Source organism: Octopus bimaculoides, chromosome 9, assembly GCF_046866305.1.
Source record: "Octopus bimaculoides isolate indiv1 chromosome 9, ASM4686630v1, whole genome shotgun sequence".
Lineage (NCBI taxonomy): Eukaryota > Metazoa > Mollusca > Cephalopoda > Octopoda > Octopodidae > Octopus > Octopus bimaculoides.
Window position 1 is genome coordinate 35,921,290 of NC_142936.1, and position 15,000 is coordinate 35,936,289.

Consider the following 15,000-nt stretch of genomic DNA (forward strand, 5'->3'; position numbering starts at 1 on the left):
GCCAAGAATAAAATATCTAGGGCAGATTATTGATGAAAATGGATGCAGACCTGACCCGTTTAGGGTGAGTGCAATAAAAAATATGCCTCCCCCGACAAACATTACAATATTACAAGCATTTTTGGGGCTTGCAAATTACTACCAGGTATACATACCAAATATGCATGATTTAAGAGCACCCCCAAATAACTTGTTAAAAACAGATGTTAAATGGAACTGATCAGACAAATGCCAAAAAGCTTTTGAAGAAATTAAATATGTCTTAATGTCAGAATTGTCATTATCACATTTTGACCTGAATTTAGAAATAGTAGTGGCATCAGATACTAGTGAAAGTGTAATTGGAGCTGTGATTTTTACAAATATGAGGATGGTAGCCTGAAAGCAGTAGCTCATGCTTCACGTTCATTACTGCCAGCTAAGAAAAGTTAGTCAAATAGAAAAGGAAGTATTAGCCATCATATTTGCAGTAAGAAAAATTCCATAAATTTATACATGGAAGAAGGTTCCATCTGCAGACAGACCACTGCCCATTATTGTTGGTCTATGGATCAAAAAAGGGCATCTCCACCCATACAGCCAACAGAATACAGCACTGGGGGATGATCCTACTGAATTATGACTTCAAAATGGAGTATTTGCCATCTAAAAAATTGGGACATGCAGATGGTTCGTCAAGGTTAATACCATAATACAGTGAACCACTAGAAGACACAATGACAGTGGCGTTTAGAGCCAAAAATTAAATAAAAAATATATTGTGCAACGTTGTGCATGAATTGCCTGTGACATTGGAGGAAAGAAAAATTAAGGCAGAGACAGATGAGTTTATCATAAAAATGAAAAAAATAATGAGATCAAAAGAAACAAATAAAAAAATAAGTGTGATTGGACGTAATACAGTTTTGAATTTTTATTCAATATGTGATAATGTGCTTATGTATGCACAGAGGGTCATAATGCCTGCCTCACTACAAAATCGAATGTTAAAGAAATTCCACACTGGATATCCAGGAATTTCTAGGATGAAGTTACTTATGATGAGTTATGTTTACTGGCCAAAAATGGATCTGGATATTGAGAAGTTGGTAAAATCCTGCAGTGGTTGTGTTCTTGCAGCGAAATAATCACCTATAAAATTTCAACCATTGACCAAGCTGCACATAAACTTCGCAGGACTGTTAAACTGATCATATTATCTAATAGTGGTAGATAGCTTTACAAAATGGCCAGAAATGTGTAAATGTAGAAAACCGACCTCCATGGTAACAGTGGATTTTCTATACAAACATTTTGCTAGGTATGGTGTCCCGGATACCATAGTCTCTGATGACGGTACACAATTTACAGTGAATGAATTCAAGAATTTTTGCAAAATGTACTCAATTGAACATATCACTACTCCTCTGTATCATCTAAGGTTGAACAGGCAAGTGGAATGCTTTGTGAACATGTTCAAAAAGGCACTAAAGAAATCCAGAAATGAGTTAGTGGATGATGTAGCATTGACACAATTCCTGGGAGTTCACTGTGTAATGACAAACCCTAATACATTTTCAGACAAGAAAAATTAGATCAGTATTTGACAAGTTATTACTTGGAAGAAAAATAAAATCTAGGGAAAAACACTCAAAATACGACCAAGTATTTCAAAACTGGTAATAAGGTATTTTTCAGAGTGTACAGAAATGGAAAAGGAGGTTGAGAAGATAACAAAATAATAAAATGGGTTGGTAAAAGGCTTTAAATTGGAACATAAAAGACATAAATCAGCTGAAAAGAAGGTTTGCTGAAGAAAGGGTTACGACGAAAGAAGTACCCATGGAAGTTCTCTACAATATTTTTGATGTGCCGACTCCACAAGAAATCGTCGAACCAAAGGCATAACAGTACAAAAAAAAAGAAAGCCTATGGAATTGTTGGAGGTAGTTCCAAAACGGAAACAATATTGAGTTTCAAATGGAAGTTTCAAATGAAAGGAAGATTTGGTGTAGAAAAAAAATTCACTTCCAACAGAAGTCGATTTCAAAAGGGGAGATGGTGATACACATTAACACACCTGTGTATTTAAAAGATGGACTCATCGGATTGTTATATTGTTGATGACGTCAGGGGGCGTTTTTGAATCTTGTGCTTTTGACGAGTAAAAATAAAGTACTTCTTATGAAGACATTGATTTTTACTTCTGCTTTGTAATACTATATATCTAAACGGTTTAAGGATATAAAATATATATACACACACACACACACACACACACACATATATATATATATATATATATATATACACACGTGTGTGTCTATGTATGGATATATATATATATATATACACACACACATATATGCATGCCTACATATATATATATATATATATATATATATATATATATATATATATATACATACATATATATATATATACATACACACACACGCATACACACACACACACACACATAAGCGATGTTATTATCAGTTCAAATATGGTAAAAGCACATTTGGACTTGTAAACAAGCTATTCACTGTGTTTTGACATGGAGAAAATTTCTTGCTTTAGACATATGGTGTAAATCACTCAAATCAGCTTTCAGTGCTACCTATCCAGACTATATATATATCATTCCCTTTGTCTCTGATTTTTTTCTAATCCTTCAATACTGCTGTCCCCTACCCATTTCTCCTCTTCCATGTGACCAGTGTTTGGCCAGCCATGTTCTTTCTTTCTTGGCCTGACTACCGACCGTCAATACATTTTGTGTCCATCTCCAATGTTCCTGCCTTTAGGCTTTCACTCTATACACACCAGCTCAATTTGAATCGTTCACAGTTGAAAGACGCCTGTTGTTATTTCTTGTTTTTTGTATTCATAATTCTGTACCATGTTCTCCATTTAAAAAAAAAATTTTTGTCTTTGTTGCTGTACACATACACTAGCTTTCTTACAAAGGGGTTTAATGCTCTTAGCTTAGACTTTTTGGGGGACAACCAGATCGAACCATCTCAAGTGTAACTGTCTGAAATGGTCGTGACTTCTGGTACTTGACTGAAGAAAGGAAGCCGAGAATGACCGTCTTTTCTGCCTGTCCTTCTAATTGTTTCTCTTGTCTGCCTTTGTGTCATTTATCTGTCCGAACATTTTAGTGCCCTCTATTCTTCAGGGTTAAAAGGGAACTGTCCTTGGTTAGATGTTTCTTGTTGGAGATAAAATAATTTTATGATTATATTTGAATTTTCAAGTGTTTCTCTTCTTCGTGAATGTTAGTTACATATATATATATATATATATATGTAAGGAGTTTTATATAGGCAGCACAATTCGAACTTTGCATACTCGCATTAAGAAACATCTCAACACATCCTCCTTCAAAAAACACACTGATAAATGTAAAATACCAACAAACAAATTAAAGTTACTATTGAAGCCAATAGAATTAAGGAAGCTTTGATTATCTATAAATTAAGCCCAAAAATAAATAATAGATTGGAGCTGGGCACACAATACATAACATGACATACACACACAGACACATTTGCTACATTATAGAAAGAAGGTAATGGAAATTGATTTGTGGAGCGATAAGTTAATAATTGACATCACTAACATTCACAAAGAAGAGAAATGCTTGAAAATTCAAATATAATCATAAAATAATTTTATCTCCGACAAGAAACATCTAAACAAGGACAGTTCCTTTTTAACCCTGAAGAAGGGACTTGTATGTTCCAAAATATTGGATACACATAGGACCAAAGATTACTAGGTAACTTACTTTTAGTTTACATTACCTCATCTTAAAATCTTTTTGCATTGTTTAGCCTTTTACATCTTTCAACATTATATATATATATATATATATATGCACATATATATGTGTATGTATGTATGTATGTGTGTGTGTGCATGTATATATATGTATATATATATGTGTGTGTATATATACATATGTATGTGTGTGTGTGTGTATGTATGTGCATGTATATATATATATATATATAGTTGAGATTTACAGAAAAACAAAAGATGAAGATGGGTGTGTCAACAACAAACAGGTGTATTAGTTTAATGTTCAGGAAGGTGAGAAAATCTTTTACATTTCGAGCCTATGCTCTTCAGCATTTATATACATATATACATGAGAGGGGTGCTTTAAAGGTATGAAAAGCTTAGTTGGATAACCGAACTTCTGAGTTCTTTTACAGGGCTTAGAAAAACTGAAGGGCTGTTACAATCAGTCCGTGCATCTGGGAGGGGAATATGTTCAATAAAATCATAATTAACTGATCCTCCTGTATTTTCTTTTACCCAAAGCCAGGAACTTTTCAGTGTCCCCTCGTGTGTGTGTATTTACCAGAATAAGCATATAAATGTGAAACAAGGTGGAAAAAATAGTACTCGAATACTGGAAGTAGAGTAATATGCTTTATTAATAACGCTGCAAAGACATCACAAAAACTATTACTCAGAGTTTCATGTTCCTGTTCATCAAACAGGAATGTGAAACTCTGAGTAATAGTTTTTATGATGTCTTTGCAACTTTATTAATAAAGTATATATATATATATATATATATATATATATATATATATATATATATATATATATAATGTATATATCCTATATATCCTGAGAGATTGTTATCAGACTCTTGTAAAAATAAACCTTGTGCCAGGATTACAACCTCTACTCCTTTTCCAGGTGGCAAACTGGGAACTGGACTGAATGTAGCCAGAGTTGTGGTGCAGGTGGCATCAGGAAACGGTCAGTGATATGCATCCAGTTTATTGATGACAATGAACAGGTGATTCTGGAAGATAAAGACTGTGCTAACACACAAGTACCTCCGCAATCTCAAGAGTCTTGTAACCATAAAGTTTGTCCACCAATATGGCTGGCCTGGGAGTGGTCTGAGGTGAGTTTATATTCTTTAGATATTAGAAAAAATGTTTAAATAATGAAATGCACATGTTTCATTTGGTCAAACAAGTTGTTAGTTTCATTTCTCTGTTTGGTCTGGAAGATTTTTTATGTGAATTCATGTGTTGAAACAAATTTTGTTGTGCCTAGGGTGAGTCGTTATGAATAAAAAACAAAACAAACAACTGACTGTTTAACCAACAAATTAAACAAATGATTGGTTAGCTATTTGGATAGATATTTAACCAATAGACTAATAATAAAGGAATGGAATTGAACCAGTGAGTGTGTTATTAATATTGGCATAATGACTCTCCCTAGACACAACAAAATTTGTTAATTGTTGTCAAGTTCCTGATCAGCTGTGATCATGCAATAATAATAATAGAAAATATCACAGTTTTGACCATTTTTCCTTTTTCTATATCTATGACTACATTATTCTATGTGTCATTCCTGTTTTGAGTAGGTAGGATTTGATTTGTGAAAATATGGTTGCTGTTTCTTGCAGAACAAGCCACTGCATAGAGAGGTTTCTTCACTGATTTTCCAAGTGTTATGGTTGAGTGAGATATTGAACTCCTCTCACTGGAGAGGAGCTTGTGGCCCATCACTCATTATGTGAAGCTTCACTGAAGGAGGAATTAAACTTTGTCAACTTCAGTTGTTACTACTGTTGTTGTAATTGTCACTGTGTAGTATATCTTTGGATGTGGCATGGTACTATATGTTACAGTGTAGTATAGTAAATATAGTATAACTTTGAGCTATGGCATGGAATTGGATGCTATAATAATGTATAAATTTATTTTTCCTTTCATAGTGTGTACCAAAATGTGGTCGGAATCGGTTAAAGACAAGAGAGGTACGGTGTGTGTCCAGCAGTAGTCGCAGGAATCTAGATGAAAGTATGTGTGACTCTAAAACTCGACTGCCCAGCCAAGCTTGGTGTGAGATCAACAACTGTGAGCAAGCTCATTGGGATCGTGGACCTTGGAGCCTGGTATGTTTGAAGAATTTACTGTCAAATTTCTTTCAAAATGTCACCACAATTTCATCATTTTTTTTTTATATATTTTTTTTTTCAAAATATTTTTTCAGATTTTACTTTTTTTGTGAATACTATTAATGGCAGTTTTGATATTATCATCATCACCATTTAATGTTTGTTTTCCATGCTGATATGGGTTGGATAGCTTGACTGGGATCAATGAGCCAGAGAACAGTGCAAAGCTCCAGTGTCTGTTTTGACATGATTTCTATAACTGGATGTTTTTCCTAATGCCAACCACTTCACAGAATGTACTGGGTGCTTTGTACATGGCACCAGCACTAGTGAGGTAACCAAGTAACTTGAAAGACAAGACCTCTCAAATGAGTTGGGATCTAGTGTTCAGACAGGTGACATTATGCCAGGTTAAAATATCACAGAGGGACAAAAACAGGTATCTTACAGTGGAGGAGATAGGTAGGTATCCAGTTGGAAACGGAGAGAAGACAGTGAAGAGATGATAGGGTGTACCCTTAAGTTACAAGAAAGTGAACGTAAGAGAAAGTGATCCAAAGGACTGAACTGGGTGAATGGGTAGGTAAGTTCATGAGAGTGTGAAAATAGAGAGGTAGATGGAGAGAGGTAGGGACAGAGGTGAATGCAGTGAATAGTGAACATGAGTGGAGATGTGATCAGGTTTAAAATATTGAAAACAACATTAAATAAGAGAATATTTATTTTTATTAATGTTCTTTGTTAATTTAGAGTGTGTTATTTTGCATAATGAAGTGTTGATTATTTAAATAAATCAAGTCACTATAATCATCATCATCATCATCCTTTAATGTTTGTTTTCCATGCTGACATAGGTTGGATGGTTTGACCAGAGCTGGCAAGCAGGAGAATTGCGCTAGGTTTGAGTCTGACTTCACTTGGTTTCTATGGCTGAATGCCCTTCCTAATGCCAACTACTTCACAGAGTGTGCTGAGTGCTTTTTACATGGTACCAGCAGAGATGCTTTTACGTGGTGCTGGCATGAATGCTATTACATGGTACTAGCATGAGTGCTTTTCATGTGGTGCTGGCACAGGTGTGTTCTGCTTCTGTATGCAATATATCTTAACATAATTATGTCAATGAACCTTGCAGTGAAGCAAATTGAGAGGAAGCTTAACGTTATTCAATGACTGGGAAAGATGGAAAGAAGAGGTTGTTGTGTCTCTTGTTGTATACTTACAACCTTCCTACATTATAGATTTTCATTGATTCAGTGAGAGTGGTATATAAGCCATGATGAAATTCCACTGTATATGCCTGGAGGATAACTAGAATAGAATTTATATAATGCTGTCACAGCTGAGTCTAAGAGACAGGAAGAAATCTCTGTGAGAAAAAAAGAAAAAAAAACCAGAACCTCAAAAAATTACATTTCACTTCTTTAGTGCTGATTAAAATGATAAAATTTTGTGCTTAGACAGAAGTCATTGAATAAATGTTCTATTTAAACAGATGAGATTTTAAAAAATTAGTTTGGGTTTTCCATTATAATTTATCTTTTTTTACCATTCAATACAATCAATACCATTAATCATCATCATCATCAATTTAATGTCCACTTGATGCTTGCATGGCTCAGACAGAATTCACTGAAGTAGATTTTCTTCAACCAGATGCCCCTTCCTCTGTGTGTCAGTGTATGGTGTATCTTTTTGTCTTGACTTAGTGTTAGTTGTAAATGTGTGTTACTATCATACAAGCAGTATTGTTCATTTTCATGTGGAAAAAAAAAACATGTCTGAACATAAGGAAATGTTATTTTGCTTGACAACAGGTGAGGGTTGGTGGAAGGATGGATATCTGGTCATAGAAAATTGGCCTCAGCAAATTCTGTCGAACCCAAGCAAGTATTGTAAAATAGATGTTAAAATGGACTGAGATACTGAGAGACCCATCCTCCACAGCAGAAGTGTTAAGGTCACTGCTCCTGGTGAAGAGGATTGGCCTGCAAGTGTCTTGTGCTGGTGCCACATTAAAAGCATCCAGCATACATTGTAAAGTGGTTGGCATTAGGAAGGGCATCCAGCCATAGAAACCAAGGCAAATCAGACTGGAATCTGGTACAACTCTCCAGCTTGCCAACTTTGGTCAAACCATCAAACCCATGTCAATATGGAAAATGGACGTCAAAGAATGATGATGATGATGATGATGATGATGCATACCATTTATAATAAAGGAAAAAATTACTTAAATTCCATTTCAGTGTTCAGTTTCTTGTGGTCCTGGGAAGAAACATCGGACTGTGAAGTGTAGGACTTCAACAGGGAGTCCAAGTAATAAGTGTGCTCGTCGAAGAAAACCCCCCTCTGTCCAGGAATGTAATACCCCATGTCCCCACACAGAAGAAAATAAAGAGGGAACTGAAGGTTAGTGGATCCCAACTTATTTTGGGATCTTTTACTGTATTTTATTTTATTTTTGTCAAAGAACTTTGCTACAAAGGCACCTTTTTTCAGTTGACAGACAACAGATACAGTTCATGTATAAAGCTTAGTGTTGCCAGCATACTAGCATTACCTGGCGACATTAACTGGAGAGAGGTAGGCAGCATGTGGCCACTAGCTGTCATCATTATCACCACCACCACCACCACCACCACCACCATCATTATCATCATCTAATGGTGATGATGATGATGAAGATGATGATAATAATGGCATACTCTGCTAGAAATAACATCCAAAATGTTCCTTGAATAACACTCACCTGTCTTAAGAAATGCAAAATGAAGGAGACATTGGACAGTAGTAGTCTTGGATTTAAGAAAAGATGAATGAGATGGTCAAAGCTGAAATGTCCTTGATTATAGTCCAGCTTGATCAGGCTTCACCAGGAGCTCAACAACAACAACACTAAATACCATACAACTCTTTTCTTTCTCTTTACGTCTCATTTACTTTTACTGAGCCCTGTAATTCTATACCCCACTCCCACCTAATCTATCTGATACACTCCCACCATAACCTCTTCCGTTAGAACCTCTCCGTATCATTTCTACAGGTCTTTATTAAACAGCTTACCCAATCCTTCTTCCACAAGATTTATAATTCTCTGAAACTCACACTATTTCTATATTTTCTATTCAACCTGCAACATTTGAAATTTAACATGAACCACTCTAACCTACAACCCTATGTCACTGTCCACAGCTTAAAATATCATTTCTGTCCTTCCACTTTATAAAGATAAACATTTCTGTTTGTTTTGCAGTTTAGATATAGATTTTAAACTATTTAATTTCTGAAATTCTCTCCATCATAATACTAACTTTGTTTCATATTTTAACCATTTAGCATTGAGATTACTCTGTTAAATGTAATGCATATTTATTCATGTTGGTTTGCATCAATTATGCATTTTATTTTTCAAGATTTCAATGATATAATCGCTTATTTTTAGAATGACATTGTAGGGTAGTTGTGAGATCTGGATGGCTGAACATAAAACATGTAGAATATTTGAACTAGATATGGTTAGTTCAAATGCAAAGGGTTAATCTTATTGTATACTTCCTAATTTCTGAAATTCAGTTCTTCATAATGCTAACTTTATGTTTCTTATTTCAGAGTGTGTGGACAAATATCATGTAGCATACTGCCCCCTAGTGGTGCAATCACAGTACTGCAATCGACCCTATTTTCAAAGGCTTTGCTGTCGAGCATGCCAGCTAGCTCAGAATTCAAACCACTGATGAGAATGTAAGAAGAATTTACAGCTTGTTTACCAAATGTATTTCTTTAAGAGAATCATGCCAAAGAACTGCAATGCCTGTTGATTCATATTCTTGATTCTCTTTCAGTTGCTATCAGCCTTTTGAGTGTTTTTTTCTTCTGTTACTTGTCGTTTAATATTGACTTTTTAGTTTCATATAGTTACTCAACAACTTGTTTTCTCTCTCAATCTTCCTTTCTATTTTCCTATTTCCCTTTCTTTCTTTCTTTCTTTCTTTCTTAACCTCTCATTTTATTTCTCTCTAATTCAACTTCTGTAATTCTCAGATACTTTTTCCCCAATCCTTCACTATATTCAAAGATAAAGTGTCTATTTAAGATGTGCCAGTATAGTCCTTCACAGTCTCGATTACATTTCAGTAAAATACAGTACCTCTTCATTATGTGTTGTTTGTTATTTTTTTATTGTAAACATTTGGGGTTGGTTTCATGGAAATTTATTCAGGCAGTGTGAGAGCAGACATTGCCTCTACTTTGTGGACATTATCCCTACTTGTCAGACTAACTCAATTAATTTTTCAGAAAAGTAATCCCAAGGAATCTTATAGTGGTATGTCTGGATTCAACAAAAAAGGGTGTACAATGATAATGCATGGTTATATATATTTTCTAAGTTCAATTTCTGCCAAGGCTGACTTGGCTTTTCATCCTTCTGGAGTCAATGGAATAAGTACCAATTAAGCACAGAGGTTGGTGTAATTGACTAACCGTTGCCATCAAAAATTTCAGACCATGTGCCTATAGGAGACTTCTCCTTATGGCAGTAAATTGGTTGTGTTGTTGGCAAGTCAGTATTTGTTCCAGCTCTTTATGTTCTAAGTTCAAATCCTGCCAAGGTCCACTTTTTGTTGTCACCATGACCTGATGAAACACTGGCTTAGGCTCAGATGATTCAATTAATTTAGTCAATTAATTAATTATGCACTTTTGTTCCATGTTTGTGGCATTTTTACACCAATATGAGAAATAGTCATAACTGAGGGCTGGACCATAGTAGGAACATAAAGTTCTCAGTTTCAGTTGTCCTTTCCCCCTCCCCTACCTTTCTGTCTTGGACTGATGTAATAAGAACTGATCAGCTCTGGGTGTTCATCTATCCCTGAATTTGTGGGATTGTACCAATGTTCCAATGTTATATTCTGTTACCTGTGTCAGCCATTAGACTGCAGATATGATGGGAACTGCTGTCAAGAATTTTAGCTGATTATTTGTAACATATTACTGTTTTGAATTATTGAGTTCAGTTTTTAAAGAATTTCTTCCATTTAATAACATGAGTGCTGTTGAAGGTATTTACACCAATATACACAAGCACAGATATAAGCAAACACACACACACACACACATATATGTATACATGTATATGTATATATATATATATATAAAGTGTAGTATATTGCCACTTAAGTGTGGCTGACCCCTAGGGGTGGATGTTACTGTTGCTTTTAGCCCCAGGAGGACATCTCCTCCAGCTGGCTTATCGACACACGACTGTGTCCTGTTTGCCAAGGGAAGTTATCCCTCTCACCTCGATCTGCAGCACGAACGTATCCCTTGGCAAACAGGACACAGTCGTGTGTCGATAAGCCAGCTGGAGGAGATGTCCTCCTGGGGCTAAAAGCAACAGTAACATCCACCCCTAGGGGTCAGCCACACTTAAGTGGCAATATACTACACTTTATCGTGCAGTTACTATTAATACTTCATTTAGAGAATTAACATTGCTTGTTTTCACCTTTTCAATATCAGTGAAGAATTTCACTGGAAAAGAAGATATAAGTTTGCCAGGTTTTTGTCTCTCTCACCAAGGTCATCAGCTGTCGGACGCCGACGAAGGGAAATAACCCTGAAATCCGGATACGTTCGTGCTGCAGATCGAGGTGAGAGGGATAACTTCCCTTGGCAAACAGGACACAGTCGTGTGTCGATAAGCCAGCTGGAGGAGATGTCCTCCTGGGGCTAAAAGCAACAGTAACATCCACCCCTAGGGGTCAGCCACACTTAAGTGGCAATATACTACACTTTATCGTGCAGTTACTGTTAATACTTCATTTAGAGAATTAACATTGCTTATATATATATATATATATATATATCATCATCATCATCATCATCGTTTAACGTCCACTTTCCATGCTAGCATGGGTTGGGCGATTTGACTGAGGACTGGTGAAACCGGATGGCAACACCAGGCTCCAATCTAATTCGGCTGAGTTTCTACAGCTGGATGCCCTTCCTAACGCCAACCATGTATATATATATGTATGTATATCATATCATATCATCAATTGAAAATAAAAAATAACAATAATAAAACAAGAGGATATACATATGGAATGCATTAGCTTGACACTCAGTAAAGATGATCTTTTCACTGCTCAGACTGAGCTGCTGAAAAATTAAAAGAATGGTTTATCTTCATCCAGCACTTTAACAAATTGCTTCATAATGGCAAGTCTGATACAAAAAGGAGGCAGGATGATCTTTCTTGATGGAACTAAAGGTTCTTCAATTACATCAAAAGACTCTGGAACTAATGTTTGTTGCAGTCATTCTTTTTCCCTGGCTCTGTTGTCCCACATACATAAAAAGCATGGATATATGGTGTATCCAGTTTGTGGTACCTTGACTTAGTATTTTCTACGATTGCCAAATTCTGCTGAGGTTGACTTTGCCTTTCATTCTTTCGGGGTCAATAAGTTAAGTACCAGCTGCATACTGGGGTCAATCTAATCGACTGGCCCCCTCCCCCCAAATTTCAGGCCTTGTGCCTACAGTAGATAGGAGTATTTTCTACTATAGCCATGAATCAACTGATACCTTGTGAGTGAAATGCAGTGGATAGAAACTGTGCAGAAGCCCATTGTGTGTGTGTGTGTGTGTGTGTGTGTGTGTGTGTGTGTGTGTGTCCTTGTCTATGTTTATAGCTACACTGCTTAAAAACTGGTGTTGTTGTTTATATCCTATAACTTAGTAGTTCAACAAACAGACATTAACAAATTGAAAGTGTAAGTTAAAAAATAAGTGCTTGGATCAATATAAACCACTAGACCCTAGAATGCAGTGTTCCAGCATGGCTGCAGTCCACTGATTGAAATGAGTAAAATTATATCATCAAATTTTGAAGGGTGGCATTAATGAAATATCTATAAATGTCTGTTTTTGTATATATTTTACTGGAGTTGATCATCAAATACTATAAAATAAATAAAAATATATTTGCCCTTTAAAATTTTGAAGGTGGTGCTGGTCTGAGTTAAAAATAATAATGATCTTATTGCATATAGTGCATACAATTTGTCAGAAAAGGTAAAAAGAGGAGACAAAAAGCAGATATGTAAGTTAAGTAAAGAAAGACAGTAATGAAAGCTAGAAGTATTTGCATAGCGCACAGAATATAACACTAAAAGACAGAAAAATAGATCAGTAAGATCTGTAATGGGGAAAATATGTATAGAAATGTTGGGAGTTGTGTTGATAAATTTTGAGAAGCATGCAATTTTTGAAGGATGCAGCGTTCAGACAGCTAACAATGGATATGGATAGTTTATTCTATGCTTTAACAATTCTGAGTGTGAGAAAGGTTTCTAAAAGTCATGGGTGTTCTTTGCATTTTGATTTTATAAGAACATTACAAGTGGTAGAGGTACTGAATTCAAAAAAGTAACCAAAGTTGTTGAAAAGATGGTGGATAATCTTGTGGGCTTCTACCAAATCAGCTACTAGGCACTGAAGCTTTAGTATGTCGATTCCCAGAGAAGCAATATGTTAAAGATATGGTAAGTCACTGACAGAGCATTTGTCTGATTGTACATGTCTAGAGAGCTTCCAGTAAATGGATAATATATAGTTTATAACTCAGAATTTCTGGGAAAAAGATCTATTAAAGGCAATGACAGAAGCAGTTGTAAAGGGTTCCAACTGAATTTGGTCAAAGAGGAATGAAAGTGTACTTCAGAATGCATAACTTAGCCTATGTATCACTGGTATGGTGTTACAACATTCAGGTCATCTTGGCTCAGGGTACCTTGACCACCCAGGAATGTACAAATTGCAGATGTAGACAGTGATACAAAATGTGACAGCAGATGGGTATCCAGGAGTTATGACTTGGATGTAGTCTGGCTCCTTTAGCATGAAAAGAAGTTAAGGGCAGAAATATATGAAGTAGTGAGGGGTTCGGGTGCAGGCTTCTTCTTTGAAGATCTGCTGTTCAGTTCTTTCTAGTGTTTGCTACTACAATAACAACAATTGCCTCCCACCACCACCATCTGCAAATGAACAAACTTGGTCAGATCCATTGTAAATAGCACACATATCTGCACTTGTGTGATTAATAATTTGGACATGCATGTACATGTATTTGTATGTGCATTCGTACATGTGTGCATGTATTTATGTGTGTTTGTGTGTGTGTGTGTGTGTGTGTGTGTATGGAAAAGTGTGCTGAGAGAAATTACTCGAAATGGTCAGTGGTATGTATTTGAACAACATGTTAGATACTAGTCTGTTAAATACCATACAACAAAAATTCTTGATATATTAAAATTATCTCCACCTCTAGAGGATCTATCATAATTACCAAATGGCAATTAAGACCAGCACCAGCTGAGACGGAGAGATTCAAGAACTGACATGTTAAAGAAAGGGACAGACTTAATTGTCTGGAGATAGTGGGCAGTCGTGGACAAGTGATTCAAGCTTGTTAGTCTTCATTAGCATGACAAAAATCTTATTTCCAATTTCACATTTCTTAATCAGAACAAAGTCTATGAAGCTTGCTTGTTTGGGTAGTTGGTCAGAAAGGTCAGGTGACTGGCTAGCTTCCTGAAGTTGGTGTTGCAAATAGTTGGGTCATTTGCCTCATAAAACTCAAGAACTTTGAACTTCTTCCTTCCTTGCATCACATCCATAAGCTCCATTGTGTTTGTATTTGAGTGCGTGTGTGTCTGAGAGAGATAGGGACAGACAAAGAGACTGTTAGATGGTAAAAGGATCATCATAATGTGTAATTTTCCATATATCATACTGTAAATATGCTTATGTGTGTTTATGAGTGTAAATGTGTGTATATAAGTTTGAGTGTACATATGTATGTATATGTAAAATGCATGCTTTTATATGAATGTATACATGTGTGTCTATTTAAATGTGTCAATGTTAACATGTGTATGTGCTTGAGTATGTAGGTTATATACATATGTATATATAAGCATGTATGTACATATATGCATATGTGTGCTTATATGTGTGTGTGTGTATGTATATATGCATGTATGTATGTACATCGCATCTCCTGT

At 35.7% G+C, this 15,000-nt stretch overlaps 1 protein-coding gene across 1 annotated transcript in view; it reads left to right on the plus strand.

The window, feature by feature from the left end:
- The window catches only part of LOC106874289 (A disintegrin and metalloproteinase with thrombospondin motifs 6), a 131,479-nt gene that overhangs the window by 99,743 nt on the left and 16,736 nt on the right, over positions 1-15,000 (plus strand). Inside the window, exons 21-24 of the mRNA XM_089357432.1 lie at positions 4,699-4,912; positions 5,741-5,920; positions 8,173-8,335; positions 9,536-9,667. Of these exons, the coding sequence (XP_089213558.1) occupies positions 4,699-4,912; positions 5,741-5,920; positions 8,173-8,335; positions 9,536-9,660 (682 nt within the window). The 3' untranslated portion in view covers positions 9,661-9,667. The remainder of the gene's footprint in view (positions 1-4,698; positions 4,913-5,740; positions 5,921-8,172; positions 8,336-9,535; positions 9,668-15,000) is intronic.